This window comes from Sarcophilus harrisii, chromosome 6 (genome assembly GCF_902635505.1).
Source record: "Sarcophilus harrisii chromosome 6, mSarHar1.11, whole genome shotgun sequence".
In the NCBI taxonomy this organism is placed as follows: domain Eukaryota; kingdom Metazoa; phylum Chordata; class Mammalia; order Dasyuromorphia; family Dasyuridae; genus Sarcophilus; species Sarcophilus harrisii.
In genome coordinates, this window is record NC_045431.1 from 205,499,013 (window position 1) to 205,516,149 (window position 17,137).

The 17,137-nt window shown below is 42.9% G+C and overlaps 1 protein-coding gene across 1 annotated transcript; it reads left to right on the forward strand.

The window, feature by feature from the left end:
• Positions 1-1,326: 1,326 nt before the first annotated feature.
• On the forward strand, positions 1,327-5,689 carry RASSF10 (Ras association domain family member 10). The gene has a single exon (XM_031941755.1). The coding sequence runs from the start codon at positions 2,123-2,125 to the stop codon at positions 3,701-3,703; it is 1,581 nt and encodes a 526-aa protein (XP_031797615.1). The 5' UTR covers positions 1,327-2,122; the 3' UTR covers positions 3,704-5,689.
• The last annotated feature ends 11,448 nt before the right edge of the window (positions 5,690-17,137 follow it).

Consider the following 17,137-nt stretch of genomic DNA (forward strand, 5'->3'; position numbering starts at 1 on the left):
CTATGCCCAGAAAAAGAACTCTGGGAGATGACTAAAAACCATTACATTGAATTCCCAATCCCTATATTTATGCACACCTGCATTTTTGATTTCCTTCACAAGCTAATTACAATATTTCAGAGTCTGATTCTTTTTGTACAGCAAAATAACGTTTTGGTCATGTATACTTATTGTGTATCTAATTTATATTTTAATATATTTAACATCTACTGGTCATCCTGCCATCTAGGGGAGGGGGTGGGGGGGTAAGAGGTAAAAAATTGGAACAAGAGGTTTGGCAATTGTTAATGCTGTAAAGTTACCCATGCATATATCCTGTAAATAAAAGGCTATTAAATAAAAAAAAAATTTTTAGTGTCAGCGCTTTTCTTACAGGAAGATGCAATGCAAGGTTGCTTTTAGTTTGCATGGCCAAATCATACCAATGAGGCAGACACTTGTATATATTATTTAAGCTTCCAGAGTCCCAGGACAGGATATCAGCAAGAAAAAAATAAAACCCGAGGAAAGATATCTAATGAGGGCAAGGGTATAAACATCCCCTCTCCTTTCAAACCTCAGCAATCATTCAATCAGCAAGTATTTTTTAAGCACCTGCTATATGCCAGGCTGGCAATAGGTTACATGTTGGAAATCAAGGCAAAAATAAAGTCATAACTGCTCCCAAGGAGTGTTCTAGTCCTTTCAGGGGGACAACATGTACATACATATATGAGTACAAAATAAATACAAAGTAATTTTGAAGGAAGAGGAAGGAGGAAATATTGGGAGCTGGAAGAGCCAGGAAGACCTTACGTAAATAGTGGCATGTGAGCTGAGTTTTGTGAGAAACTAGAGATTCTAAGAGGTGAATTCCTTCGGAGAATAGGAAACAACCTGTGTAACATTTGTAGATGGGAGGCGGAATATCATGTGTGAGGAACATCAAGACATCCAGTTTGGCCGGATCTCCGAGTGAGTGGAGTCATTTATAATGTCTGGAAAAGAAGTTTGGAGCCAGGCTGTAAAGGGCTATGGGATTCCGAAGGAAAACGTTTGTATTTGAGTCTAGAAGTAAGAGGGAGCCACTAGAGTTTGTTGAATAGGTAAGGGTTTGGGAATTTCACTTTGGTATCTGCGTGGAGAATGAATTTGGAAAGGGAAGAAAGTGGAGGCAGGAAGACCAATGAAAAGGCTATTTTAACAGGTTAGGGGAGAGGTGAGGAGGGCCTGTTTTAGATTAGTAATAATGTGAATAGAGAGAAAGGGAAGGATGAGAGAAATATCGTGGCCGTGCTGGGCAATCAATTGCATTTGACCGATAAGGCGGAAAGAGGGGTCCAAGGGTGCAAACCCAAGCATGGACTCAGGCGCTCCCAGGCTCCCGATCTCCCCCTCTGCCCTGCTAGGGGAAGGTATCTGCCCACCGAATAATTCCAGGCATCCACCTGTTGCCTCCACCCAATTTCCCTCTCCTTTTACAATTTTTTCCCCAAGCTTGGCTCTGTCCCGGAAAGTATTACGCTCTGAAAAGCAGCAGTCACGGGAGGAAGGGGCGACAAGGAGCTTGAGAGTGGGGCAGAAAGCCGCCAACGGGCTCGGGCCCAGGCCAGGATCTCTCCGCGGCAGCCGCTGCCACCGCCTGGGCTCGGGGCAGCTCTCGGGGGAAGGGGGAGGAGTCACACGGGGAGGAGCCAAAGTCGGAGGCCCCGGGAGCTTGTGGCAGAGGGAGAGCGGCAGGAGCTCCGGACCCATCGCGTCGCCCTAGGGGCGCCAGAGGCCCGACCAGAACTAGACGGAGAGCAGCCAAGAGCAGCCCTTCCCCCCCGCCCCCACCCGGGGCCCGCCCCAGTCGGACTCGTCAGCTCCGCCCCGGAGGCGCAGGTCTGACCGAGGCAACTTTGGGGAGAGTTTATGCCGAGCGCGCCGGGAGACGGGGGAAGAGTTGAAGCCCGGGCAAGGGGAGTTGCATTCATCCTGGCCGCGCTGCGGGGCTGCAGCCGCGGGGCCAGGCTCCCCTGGCCGCCCCTGACCCTCCCCTCTTCAGGCCTCGGGCGCCAGGGGCGAAGGGCTTTTGCTTCCCCGCGGCCGGACGTCTCGGGGAGACTGCGAGGGGCGCAAGCAGGCGCGATCCGGGTGCGCCATGGAGCCGCCCGAGGAGAAGATCTCGGTGTGGATTTGCCAAGAAGAGAAGATCATCTCTGGCCTCTCCCGCCGGACCACTTGCTCCGACGTGGTCCGGGTGCTCCTGGAGGACAGCCGCCAGCGGCGGCAGCAGCAGCAACCTCGGCGGCGGCGGCGGCGGCGGCGGGCACGAGGAGAAGAGGGAGGCGGCGAAGGAGAAGGGGACCTGCGGGGAGGGGAGCCGCGAGAGCCGGAGGAGGATGATGAGGAGGCTCCGGCGCAGGGCATGCTCTGGGGGCCCCCTCAGTGCTACTGCATCGTGGAGAAGTGGCGGGGCTTTGAGCGGATCCTGCCAAACAAGACGCGCATCTTGCGCCTCTGGGCCGCCTGGGGAGATGAGCAGGAGAACGTGCGCTTCGTCCTGGTGCGCAGCGAGGCATCTCTGCCCAACGCGGGGCCCCGCAGCGCCGAGGCGCGGGTGGTACTCAGCAAAGAAAGTCCGTGCTCCGGCCGGGGAGGCCCAGCCCGGCCCAGCCCGGCCCTGACCCAGGAGAAACAGCGGCGCGTGGTGCGCAAGGCTTTCCGCAAACTGGCCAAGATCAATCGGCGGCGCCAACAGCAGCCTCCGTCCCCTTGCTCGTCCACCTCTACGTCGTCCTCCACGGCTTCGTCGTCTTCCTCGCCCCCGAGCCAGGACAGCGCTTCAGGAGAGCGGATGGAGACCTTGGTGCACTTGGTGCTGTCCCAGGACCACACTATCCGCCAGCAGGTGCAACGGATCCGAGAGCTGGATCAGGAAATCGACCGCTACGAGGCCAAGGTGCACTTAGACCGCATGAGGCGGCACGGCGTGAACTACGTGCAGGACACTTACCTGGTGGGGCCTGCGGCTGAGCTGGACGGGACCGGCGCCCCGAAGAAGGGTCCTGACGAGGAACCTCCTCCTTCTAGCAACGAAGGGGACCCGGAGGCTGCGGCACTGGCGGAGTACGCCCGTCGGTGCGAGCAGATGCTGCAGCTCCAGGAGCAGCGAGCTCAGCAGGAGGAGCTGCTGGAGCGCGTGGCGGCCGAGATCCAGGAGGAGCTGAACCAGAGGTGGATGCGGCGGCGCCAGGAGGAGCTCTCGGGGCAGCCGGGCCCGGACGCCGAAGGCGGCCCCGAGGGCGAGCTCCTGCTGGAGCAGGAGAGGCTGAAGACGCAGCTCAGCACCAGCCTCTACATCGGCCTGCGGCTCAGCACGGACCTCGAGGCGATCAAGAGCGACCTGGACTACAGCCAACAGCAATGGGAGCTCAAGGAGAGGGAGCTGCAGAGCCTTTTGGAGACTTTGGAATCTTTAGACTTCGTGCCGAGCTCCGACGGGGCCGGCGAGCCTGGTTCCGGGGCTCCGGGCCCAGTAGAGGGCGAGGCTCGGGCGGGTGAGGAGGCAGTTGCTGCTGGCCCGGGCACGGGCCGGGGCCCGGGCCCCGAGGTGTGGGTGGACCAGGCCCGGGGACTGGCCAAAGGCTGCCAGGGCAACGATGAAGACTCGGATACGGGGCTGAGCTCCATGCACAGTCAGGACTCAGACTCTGTCCCAGTCTGTGAGTCTCTCGTGTAGGACAAAGATGTGAGGGAAGGTAGAAAGACGGTGGTTTGGTCACCAAAAGCACGGGCCAGCTCAGGGATCCCACGGGCGTAGTGGGGGTACCTCATTCTGCTGCAGCCCCTTCCGTCAGGCCCAGCGTGGTGTGCGCTGAGGGGGCATACTGACAGTTTGGGCTAGAAAGGGCCCCATAAAGGACATCTCTTTTCCAAAAGATTAGTTTTGTACCCAAACTTCAGCTGCAGAAGAAGGGAGTGGGAGATAGGAAGGACATCCCTCCGACTGAGGAACCTTAGTCCCAAGGGAAATGGTCCAGGCCCCATTTTCAAAGGAGTATTATGTGGATTTCACTCGTTTTCATGAGAGTGAAGTCTTTCAATGGCATTTCTGGGAACTGTGACAGTTGGAACACCAGTTTGGGGCATTAGGTACTTATCTTTGGTTGGTAAAGAAATTCTTTGAATTTTAATTGTAGCTCTAACTTGTTAAAACTAGCCAAAGGGGAGGCATTTGTGTTGGTCTCAGCCTTACATCCTGGAGAAAACACACAGCCTTGGCTATTAACAGTTTTCAGCAGATGCTAGAACTTACCCATGTCCTACATTTTTGGCCCTTTTATTTCACTTCTGAGGCTGAATGGAAACCTCAGTTCTTTTTCTCCAGAGTTCATCCAGTGCATTCCAGCAGAATCTGAGATATAAAATCCTGGAAAGCTGACTCTGGTTAAACTTTAATTTGGAAGCACTGAGATTTGCTCTAGCAAAGTCAAGTATTTTGTCCTTTTGCAATTCATTGTGCTACTTTCATTCAACTACATTCCACAAGTCCTTGTTAAGCACCTACTGTGTGCCAGGCACTGTACTAGGCTTTTGGGGGTATGAAAAAAAAAAAAAAAGAACCATAACAGTTCCCTCCCCCAAGGTCAGGAATTTAGCTGCTGCTATTTCAGGAAAAATAATAGTGAAGATGGGAAAAACTAAGGGAAGCTGTGTATTAAGGAATGAGCCATCTGATTTACAGTTCAAACTCAGACTTTGAAAGTCTTCTGACATTTATGAGTACATACCTGTGTTTCTTTTGAATTGAGCAGTGCTTGAAAGCCAACCTGAACTCAACACCTCACCCTAAACCCCAGAGAATGTATCTTTTACCTGCCAGAGGCTTAACTGAGACACTGTAAATAACAGTATTTGCTAGCTAAGGTTTCAGAAATTGTTGAACGTAACCACTTCTCTCAATATTCCTCTAACAGGCCATTTGATTAACAGCCATAGTCAGCCGAGGATAAAGGTATTTTTGTTTTAAAGTTAAATTAACTGAAGTGACTGAATTCTGGACAGCTTATGCACACATGCCTAGAGATAAAAGTGTAACAGCTTTTCAAAACCGGTTTCCAAAGCACCAGTGGACTCAGTGTAACCTTTTTAGTTATTTCAATAAAAAAAAAAACACACACACACAACTTATCAACTATAGGATTTTTGTCGCCTCTTTTGAATGAATCAGGCTGCCTGATTTCCTTTGGAAGCTGGGCACTTCCTGGAGATATCATCAGGCCTCCGCATGAGGTGTAAACAATGGTGAGTGTGAGGTGCCAGCCTTGGGTAGGCACTATTACTGTTATCAGCTTAAATGGGCAGATTGGGTCTGGTTGCAGCAGGACTTTGCCCATTTTTAAAAGCTAATTTATGAAAGCAGGCTTCACAGAAGTTTCTCTTGTAATTGCTAGAATCTTAAACTGGATCTAGTTTTTGCAGACCAGAAGCACGCCACTGTTTAATCATTTTCTTGTATCAACATATTTCTTCCACCCCCATTGTTGGTGCAGGGATGTTTTGAGATTTTTGAGTAAAATGATAGAGAATTAAGAGGTTGTCTTCATAATTGATATTTTTAGAAGAAACTTGCCATATAATTATGGTTTTGTGTTTTCAGGCTGTACTTCTCTTCCTAAGCATAGTTAAAATGAAGAAGGCGCAAAAAAAAAAAAAAAAAAAAAAATAGAAGCCTCAGTGTCCCTCAGACTATAATGTAATCACATGCATACAGACCAGAACTAATGATAACTTTGACAGGAAAGCAAGGACTATACCAATCCTTATTTATAATTTAGCAAGAAATCCTGTCTGAGATATGTATGCAGAAACTGGTTTAACCTAAAAAGAGCTGGATTTTTGTTGTTTGTTTCTTTGTGGGTTTTTTTTTTTTTTTTTAAGGAGAAGGAGTTCTGACTTAATGAAGGGTATGGGGGGGCGCTTGGTTTTTTTGAGTTTTGTTGTGTGTTTTGTAGATACTAAATCTTTGATTTCATTGGTATAGGGAATTCCCAGGGAAGGGAGATAATGGATAGAGGAGCCCCTATTTATGGATTTTAGGAATTGCCTAGCTTGAGACTTGCCCAAGATCACATAGATAGTATGTGTCCTAGGCAGGACTTGAAACCAAGTATTCGGAGCTCTGAGACTATCCATTATACCATACTACCGTTCTTGTTTTCTTAAAATCCTAAATTTTAGAGCTGGAAGGTAGTTCAGAGGTATTCTAGTCCAACACTCTCATTTTTACATATATATCCTCTAGGACCCAGACAGAAGTTAAGTAATGTGCCCCAAATCACTAAGATCCTCATGAATAAAAGTGGGATTTGAAAGCAAGTTTTCTGACACCCAAATCAATTCTATTTCCACGGTGCCATTGTTTTGGTGGGATATGAAGATTGGGAGAAAGTTGTAATGGTTCTCAGTCCTCTGGCCCATGTCAGTGGCCAATTGGGAGGTAGTTGCACCATAGAAATAACAACTTTCCCTTTCAGTTGTTATGTTAACCTTTATAGGCCTAACGGACTGCTGAAGCAAGCAGCTGGATGTGATTTTTTTTTTTTTTTTTGCCAGCAGCCAATAAAACAAACAGGCCATGTCACATTGATAAGCCCAGTATGGCTCTACAGGCACCTGAGGTCTGCTCCTTAGACAAAGGGCCCCCAGGGGAGACCACCAGGTTGGTAACAAGGAGCAATCCGCCCTTCCTGACCAGCAAGATGGGCAGGAAACATGGGGGCAAAGGTAGGCATCCCAGTGATAGCCCACACAGGGGACAAGAGTTCCCCTTAAACCAGCCCCCTGGTACTTAGCCAGCTACAGCTACTTCACCAGCTCTTGGGACTCCCAGAAAAGTGACCGGGCCTCTGGGACAAAGGATGCTGGTGTTCTCTCTCTCTCCTCTTGGCTTTTTTTTAAGGGACAAGGTAATTCTAGGAGCAAGAGCACAGCTGTGATACTGCTCTGGGAGGACATTAAGAGATCAGGTTTTCTCCAACGGAAGGAAAGTCTGCAGCAGCCCTTATTTATCAGTGTGCAGGCTCCCAGATCTCCTAGAGGAGTGTGCTACTTATGAGTGTGCTACTTACCCTCCAGTACTTTGCTCAGGCTGAATTCCTACTTATAGCAGGGGTTTTTATTCTGGTGGAAGGTTTCAATTCCATGATAACTTCCCTTCCACTTCCTCCCCCTCCACCTGAAATGCATACGCAGGTACACAGATATATAGTCATAGGGGATCTATTCACTTTTTACACAAAGTAAATTAAAATTCATTTTCGATTGAGAGTTTTGCAACAGCCCTCAGGGTGGTTTTTGATACACACCCTGTGGTATAAAAAAACACTCAGGGTTGGAAACAACTGACTTAGACCTTCTTTGCAGCAGAATAATTGAAAGGTTTGATGAGGCAGTGAGTGGTGCAAGTGTGTGCTTTTGTATGGGAGTGTGTGTGTGTGTGTGTGTGTATGTGTGTGTGTATGTGTAAGGCTTGGAAGGCTCCTAATGGTGATCGACATGATGGTTGGGCAGTCTGTGGGAGCATTCTTGTGAAGGGGGGGGTAGGAAGAACCTGGAGATCCTTTCCCAGTACTACCCCTCAGCTCCTGCCTAATGGGGAAATTGTCCCTGTTGGCCATCATACTGATTGGCAAGGGGTTCAGCTCATTATCTCTCAATAAGGAGGCAACAAACATTTACACATGGGCAAGATCAGTTATGGAAAAGAAAAGCATGTCATTTATTTGCCGAATCCATTCTGCAGTTTGGGGAAAAGGTATGCTAGGAGCTAAGTCCATGAAGCAAGCTTTACCTTTAATTGAAATTTCATTTTGTTTTTCTCTCAGTTGGGTAGAAACTCAAACGGCTGGTTGGGAAGTGGCTGATTGGGTAGGGAATAAGGACTGATCCTGATAGCAGAAAGATCAGAGTTCAAATTCTGCCTCTGACATATATGAGCTGTATGACCGTGGGCAAGTAAGTCACTTGGATTGTAAAGTCAGAGAACTTGATCCTAAGCTTGACTGGGATGCTTTCTACCTGTTTGGTGTTGTCTCTGGGACTCAGTTTCCTCATTTGTAAAATGAGTTTTGGACTAGATGGCCTCTGAGGTCCTTTCTAGATCTAAATCTCTAAACCTATGGTGATTTGAATTCCTAAGTGTCCCTAACAGATTCTTTTAAGCCCTTTTGCAGGTTTAACTTTTTTTTGAGACTATCAGGATTAAGTGACTTGCCTAAAGTCATACAGGTAGGAAGTGAATAAGGTTGGATTTAAACTCAAGTCCTCCTGATACCAGGGCTGATGCTTTATTCACTCAGATTTAACTTTTAAACCTGTAAATTGCAGTTATGTATCAATAGGAGTTGCCATTATATCAGGTATGAAAAAGCAGGTATGAATGTTCCTTTCCACTGTCCTCTCCCTCCTCCATTGCCCTTTTAGTGTTTGGTCTTCAGGATCCCCTCACATAATCTGGACAAGATCAGTCATCAATAAGTCAATCAACATATTTAAAGCACCTTTTGTGTGTCAGAACTTTGCTAGAATGTCCCTCTTTACAAAGTGCTTCCGTTCTTGTGGAGATGGGTAGAACTTTAAGGAATGTCAATGTCTCCACTTTTTTTTTCTTTTATATTTCCATCAGCTCTTATATTGCTTTCGTCACACAGCTGTTTTTATCTTCCGGGGTTATTCCCCGAGCCAGAAGTCAACCAGGAAGCAATGAACTTTAGAACTAGAGAAGACCTTGGGGGTTATTTAATTCACCCATTCCTGCTATTTCTCAGAAAAGGAAACTGACCTGGAAGAGGTTGGGGGAAGACAGGAGGGAGAAAAGGAATAAGCATTTATAGAGCACCTACTATATGCCTGGTATAATGCTAAGTGCTTTACAAATATTAACTCCTTTTATCATTTGCCCAAGGTCACATAGCTAATAAGTGTTTGACACCATATTTGAAGTTGGCTTTCTGACTCCTGCACCAGTGCTCTATTCACTGAGCTGTCTAGCTATTCCAGAGAGGTCAAGGGACTCCCTCCACCCCCATCAAAGTCATACCACTAAGTAAGATGAAGAAATTAGGAAGAGAGAGGGAAGAGAAGGAAGAGCTAAGTTAAGAGCTAGGAGAGAGTGACTGAAAAATAACATAGAGCAAACTTGCAAATCGTTTGTTCCATTGCTTAGCTGTCCACAGCTGCTGGAGGGCTGATGCTTTAGTAACTTACTTTACACGGAGGATCTATGCAACTAGGTGGTGCAGTGGATAGAGTGCCAGACTTAGAATCAGGAAGACTCATCTTCTGAGTTCAAGGCTTGTCACAGACACCTGCTAGCTCTGTGACCCTGGGAATGTCACTTCTCACTGTTTACCTCAGTTTCCTCATCTGCAAAATAAACTGGAGAAGGAAATGACAAACCAAGAAAACCAAAATGGGGTCACAAAGAGTCTGGGATGAAATTTTGTGACTGAAGTGACTGAAAAGCAGCAGTAGCACAGACAATCACATCAGGACAAGAATAGTTTCGGAGATTAAAAAGGCAAAGGACACAGAGACAGTGCTGAGGATAGGTAAGTCAGGGGCATCAGGAGGTAACCAGCAAGTAGCCTGGATGGAAAAAGATGCAGCATAGCACAAACACGGAAAGGTACCTTTATACTCACCCCCAACACTTTAAAAATGTTTTTTTAATTAATTTCACTAAATATTTCCCAATTATATGTTTAAAAAATTAACAATTATTTAAAAGTTTTTTGAATTCTGTTTTTTAATTAATTTCATTAAATATTTCCCAATTACATGTAAAAAAATTAACAATTATTTTAAAAATTTTTTGAATTCTAAATTCTCTCCTTCCCTCTAATGCTTTTCTCCTCTAGGAGAAGACAAGCAATTTGAGATTGATTATACATGTGAAGTCATACAGAACATATTTCCATATTAATATGTTGAAAAAGAAAATTCATATAAAATAAAACAATAAAATAAAGTAACAAAGTATGCTTCAGTCTGCATTCAGAGTTAATCAGCTCTCCATTCCCAATGTTTGTACATGCAGAGTAGGTATTGAACTGATTTTCACATGTGGACCAGTTTCTCTGTGGTAACTCTGGGAAACTGGCTTTCTTGCAATCAGAGAGCTGTCCTTTTGGACTTGGCTCTTCCAAACCTTTGTCAAGCTAACTTGGGATACTGTGGCAATCAGGACAATCCAGTTCTGGATCGGTGCAGGGAGGATTGCCCACGCATGGGAGCTATTATTTGTGCACCAGTGACATGATGGTGGTAGGTTTTTGCATTTTACAGACTTCATATTGAGAAAGGTTCTGGCTGTAGAGAGATGGGGGTAGAAACTTAACAGTATTGCCATTCTTACAACTTGCAACTGAACCATTCTCAATACAATGGTTCTCTTCATTAGGTCTCCAAGTTTTGGCTCCTGAACAATGAAATTAAAAACAAACTCTACTTAATTACAGTATAATTAGAAACCCTACACAGAAGTGGCAAGTGTCCCTTCTGACATGGCCTCCAGGGCTTCATATCATTTTGGAGCTATGAAGCAGCCTGGGCTGATAGAAAAAACACTGTATTTGGAATCGTGAGACCTGCTTTCAACTCCTACCATTTACTAAGTGACCTTGAACAGGTCACTTAATGATAGCAGCTGACGTTTATGTAGTGCTTTAAATTGGCAAAACCCTTTACAAACATTGTCTAATTTGAATCTCTTAAGAACCCTATGAGAAGTAAACAGAGCATTGGACCTCTAGTCAAGTATAATTGAGTTCAAAACCAATCTTAAACATTAACAAGCTATATGACCCTGGATAAGTCACTTAACCACTGCCTGCTTCACTTTTCCCAACTGTAAAATGGGGATAATGATAGTTCTTCCCAGAGTTGTTATGAAGACCATAATTGTATTGTGCCTGACACATAGTAGAATCATAGAAAATATCTAGATTTTTATTAGTAGGTAGGTGGTGTTATTATCCCCTATTTAGTTACCTGGAAACGGAAGCTCAGAGAAATTAAGGGTGACCTAAGTCACACAATAAGTGTCTGAGGGGAACCCAGATTTTTGTTTCTAAAATCTAATGGGGACAACTTCATGCTTCCTGGCTCTAAATTTCCTCACCTGTAAAAAGAAGAATAAACCATGTATTGTCAATCTTGAGAGAAGGAAGTTAGGAAGACCTGGATTCAAGTCCAGTCTAGGAGTGTGTAAGTACTATTCAATCCGTTGAAACTGTTACTGTTCCCCGGACAATGTCTAAGTGTCTAAGTGACAGCTGAGATGCTGATCTACATTGGTTACAGGTGGGAGGGGCAGCAGGAAGGGAACTTCTCTAGGACTAATGAAGTCCCAGGTGTGGAGAAAAACAAACAAAATCAGTTTTGAAGGCAGCCTGACATACTGGATAGAGGACTGACCTTAGATTCCTTGAATGTCTTACCTCCCACCAATGAAATTTCAGGTATGAATTTCCTACTTCTGAAAGAATTTTTTTTTTTAAGTTTCCCAGCTGTGTTGTTAGGATCAAATGAGATAATGTACATGAGATGCTTAGTAGTCATAAAGTGCCATGTAAATGAGCTATTTTTAGTGACGTGAAACACTAAAGAATGGCTCTCCGGCACATTGTGGGTCACACAGTCTGCCAGGACTCCGGGGAAGAAACTTTTACAATCTCATTACAATTCTGATAAGAAGCACATGGAGGCTTATCAGAACCTTCACCTAGGTTTAGAAATCTCTTGAATCAATAAAGAGACCAGAGCAACCACACTTTCTCTATAGATTTGACTTGTGCTGACTCTCAGTCTTATTATGAACATGATACCTCTGGGGTCAGAGCTCTTGGCCATATAATCATGGGAGGAGAGAAAAGGAGAGTTAACCCAAGAGACCCTTTTCCACTGATTAGTTGTTCCACTTTGAGTATATCCCATCACTTCTCTCAGACTCAGTTTCCTTATTTATTTTTCATTATTATCATTTCATAGATGGTTGGTTTCTGCATCAAAGATACTACATTATCATTTCCTTAAATCCATCCATCTTCAAACTTTCCTATTACTATCGAGGGGACCACCCTCCTTCCAGCCTTTCAGGTTCACAACCTCAGAATCAATTATGACTCCTCATTCTCCATCACCACACATCAATGTATAATGTGTTTGCCAGATCTTAGCATTCCTCTCTCCTCTCTCCCATCTATCCTGTGCTGTCTACTTACCCAGCCCTTTATCCTAGTTCAGACCCCAACACCTTTTATCTGGATAATTGCTTTTATATTGGTCACCTTTCTTTAATCTTTTCCCCTTCTTCACTTCATTGTCCCATTAACTGCCAAAGTCATTTGTCTAGAATACAGGTCTAATTGTGTCATTCTCCCACTTAATAAACTACAAATATGAATTTATCTTTATTTAATTCTTTGAACATTTTTATGTTTTAGTAATAATAATAATAGAGAGTATTTACATGGTGTTTTAAGTTTTGCAAAGTACTTTACAAATACCTCATCCTGACAACAATTCCTGGAGGTAAATGGCATTATTTTTTCTCCTTTTATAAATGAGGAAACTGAGGCACAGCAGTTCTGACTTGTTTAAGATCCCACAGCTAGTAAGTTTCTGAGTCAGAATTTGAATTTTTGGGTCTTTTAATTCCAAGTCCAGCACTCTATTCATTGCTCTACCTAGAAGACTATATATATATATATATATATATATATATATATATATATATATAAAATTATTAGCAAAGTAAAATCATGGTATAATTTATAAATGAGTAAATTATGTACATATTGGAAAGTATAGTAAAAGGTTTTTTCTTTTAATTTATTTTTACTAATGAGTGGACAATCCCCAAAGTTTGAAGACAGCTATTCTAGACATGTTCTTGCTAGATTGCCATGCTATAGAGATGATTCTCTGAAATTTCAACCTAAATACTCATTATGATTGATAGTTGGAGGGGAGAATTTTGATTTCCTGCATATTTCAAAGTCATAGGAGAAGAAAAGATTTGCGACCAATCTTCTCATTTTCCAGATTAGGAAATTTACATCCAGATAAGAGCTTTCCAGTTTTCAATTAATGCTCTTATAATTTTGAAATGCACATGTAAGTCATCACCTTCCTGAGCAAAGCCTTCACACACACACGCACGCACACACGCACCTGGGACTTGAACCCAAAGCACCTTGACTCCTCATCTAGCATGCTTTCCATCATACCAGACTTTCAGTCCCTTGGGGCCTGTTTCATGTAACCACCAAATCTTTCACTGAGTCTTGCTTAATTCTGCTACTAATTGGGATGCTTTGGGGTGGGGACTAAATCATCAGTCCTAAGGCTAAAGGTGTTCAAGTATGTCCAAAATGACTGCAGACTGTCAGAATCTATCCACCATTCATGTTAGTAGCGACTAATTATGTGATATGTTATCTGTAAAAGAAATTCTTCTCATCACCTTATCTGCTGTAAGCAGGTTTTTCAGCCCTTGCATTCGTGACTTGTAGCCTAAAGGTAAATACTTAATCAGTTAATTCAGTGTTAAAATACAAATTCATAAACCTTCACTCTAATCCCTTAATGCACAGAGGGGAAAAAAACTAACTTGCATGTAGATATGTCACCAGTTTCAATCTCAACCTTCATAACCACTTCATTTACTGTTGAAGAAGAGCCTATTCATATCTCACATTTTTCTATTCTACATTTTTTTTTCAGAATTAATTTTCAAAATTAAATTTCATCTTTCTGGACAACGAGAAAGATGGATATGGCTCCTTTTTCTACCCATTGGGATCCTTACTTCAACAAAGATAGAACATGGAACAGATTTAGAGTTGAAGACCCTTTAGACTCTCTATACCAGGAGCTTACTTTTTTTTGTTGTTGTTATGGATTCTTTTTGCAGTTTGTTGAAGCCAATATTCAGAAAAAAAATTTTGCTGCCTACATAAATAATTGAAGGAGATACTAACATTCAGTTAAAGTTCAGTGAAAATAAAGATGTAATATTTTTTCCTATTCGAGAATTCCCCTCAATTCTATCCATGGACCATTTTGGGGTTTGTAGATCTCAGGTTAAGAACTACTTCCTAGATAATATGGTATAGGTGCTAGAGTTAGAGTCTGAAAAACATCACTTCAAATTCCAGCCCTGAAACTGTTAGCTGTGTGGTCCTGAGCAAATCCCTTAATTTGCATATGCCTCAGTTTCCTCATCTGTAAAATGTAGGACTAGCCTCACAGGGTCATTATGAAGCTCAAATAAGCATACAATACATAATCATAATAAATGAGTTCAAATAAATAATCATTTATTTATTTTATTAAAGCTTTTACATTTTCTTTTTCTTTTTTCGTTATTAAAGTTTTTTATTTTCAAAACATATGCATGGATAATTTTTCAACATTAATCCTTGCAAAACCTTGTGTTCCAATTTTCCCTCCCCTGCCTCTACCCCCTCTCCTAGATGGCAAGTAGTCCAATATATGTTAAACATGGTAGAAATATATGCTGAATCCAATATATGCATACATATTTATACAATTATCTTGCTGCACAAGAAAAATCAGATCAAACAGGAAAAAATGAGAAAATAAAATGCAAGCAAACAACAACAAAAAAGCGAAAGTATTATGTACATATTCAGTTCCTACACTCCTCTCTGAATGTAGATGGCTCAATTCATCACAAGGTCATTGGAACTAGTCTGAATCATCTCATTGTTGAAGAGAGCCATGTCCATCAGAATTGATCGTCATATAGTCTTGTACAATGATCTCCTGGTTCTGCTCATTTCACTCAGCATCAGTTCATGTAAGTCTCTCCAGGCCTTTCTGAAATCCTCCTGCTGGTCATTTCTTACAGAACAAAAATATTCCATAACATTCATATACCACAATTTATTCAGCCATTCTCCAGCTGATGGGCATCCACTCAGTTTCCAGTTTCTGGCTACTGCAAAAAGGGCTGCCACAAATATTCTTGCACATACAGGTCCCTTTCCCTTCTTTAAGATCTTTTTTGGATATAAGCCTAGTAGAAACACTGTTGGGTCAAAGGGTATACACAGTTTGATAACTTTCTGACCATAGTTCCAAATTGCTCTCCAGAATGGTTGGATCCATTCACAATTCCATGAACAATGTATTAGTGTCTCATTTCCTATCTTTTCCTATCATCTTAAGCTTTTCAATTTTCAAAAGATATGCATGGATAATTTTTGGTGCAACTAGATGGCACAGTGGATAGAGCACTAGCCCTGAAGTCAGGAAGACCTGAGTTCAAATTTGGCCTCAGACACTTAACACTTCCTAGCTGTGTGACCCTAGGCAAGTCACTTAACCCCAATTGTCCCTGCAAAAAAAGAAAAGAAAAGAAAAGAAAAAGATATGCATAGATAATTTTTCAACCTTAACCCTTGCAAAAACCTTGTGTTTCAATTCCCCTCCCTTCTCTCCACCACCTTCCCTAGATAGCAAGGATTCCAATATATGTTAAACATAGTAAAACTATAATTATGTATTTAAAGTATTTTGCAAGCTTAGTTAGAACAGACAAGGGAACTGAGGTCCAAAGAAGCAAAAAGGTTTGTTCCAGGTCACATAGCTGACAAAGGCTGAGATGGGAGTTGAATCCAAGTCCTTTCAAAGCTTGTTCTTATTGTACAGCAATAAGATTCCTGTCTGATTCTCTGATTCATAATCAACCTTGGGATGCCACATGGGAGCTCATATTTTAAATGTTTTCCTTTTTGCTGTATTTTATTATGATTGATATTATTATCAATTGATCTTGTCACTAAATTCCGGGCTTAGTCCATTGCATAGTAATATTAATATTGATACATCCACAATTGAAGAATGGAAGGTTGGGCTTTGAGAGATAGTTCCTATCGGTGCTATATAATTACAAACCTTGAAACACTTTGATTGCAGAAAGAGTGACAATACACGTAACTTAATGGACAAGTGAAAGATGTCTTGGGAGTAGAAGCAGCCTTTATTTTGTTTCCAAATATAAATTGTGTGCACAAAGTGGAACTAAGACATTGAGGATATATGGGTACTGAAAGAGACATGGGGTAGTCCTGAAGTAAAGAAAACGATGGCCAATATGGGTGGTAATAAGTCACATTTCTAGATTTTCAAGGTACTTTTCTTACAACTTTGTGCCATAGTTAGTCAGTCAGTCAGCCAGTGACTATTTATTAATTACTTACTATATGCCCAACACTGTGCTAGACACTTACTGAGAAAATGATACTGAGAACTTAAGTGATATGTTCAGGGTAACATAGCTTGTAAGTGTTAATTACTGTCTCACCTTTTTCCCATCTCTTCAAGGTCAAACTTCTGAGGAAAAGTTTTCTCCTTTATGTACTTTTACTTCCCCCAAATCCTTTTTTTACTTAATCTCTTACAATTTGAAATTTGTCCCCATTGTTCCATGGAAATCCTTCTCTCAAAGATTGTTGAAACACACACACACACACACACACACACACACACACACACACACACACACGATCTATTTTCCAGTCTTCATTCTTCCTGACTTCTCTATAGTATTTGTCATGGCCGATGGAGTATTTATGAAGGATACATGATCATCCCAGAGATTCCTTTTCAAAGCTATGTCCTCCCTCAGCTTCTATTACACTATGTGCAGAGGAGGGTCTCCTTCTCTTTCTCTTTAATCCCTCCTTTGATCCTTTCTTTGATGACTTAATCCATCTTCCTTCTATCCTACCTCCCAGTTCCCAGAGATTCAGTCCTTTTCCCTCTTCTTGCCACACTCTTTTCCTTAAAAGTCTCACATATACTCCCATTGCTTCAACTGTTCTTACCCAGCTTTAATCAGTAATTGTGACTGAGACCTATTAAAGATCTTAGCTTAAAAAGGCCAAAGTCTTCCATTGCATTCAGGGCCATTTCCAGTCATCCTGATCTACCTTTTACCACTGGATCCAGGTGGAGGAGAAAATGAGGCTGGTGACTCTACCTTATTCAAATCCAATTCACTACAAATCCAACCATTCTGGAGAGCAGTTTGGAACTATGCTCAAAAAGTTATCAAACTGTGCATACCCTTTGATCCAGC

Coding starts and splice junctions, on each gene's coding strand:
- RASSF10 (XM_031941755.1), top strand. CDS start 2,123: ATGGAGCCGCCCGAGGAGAAGATCTCGGTGTGGATTTGCCAAGAAGAG.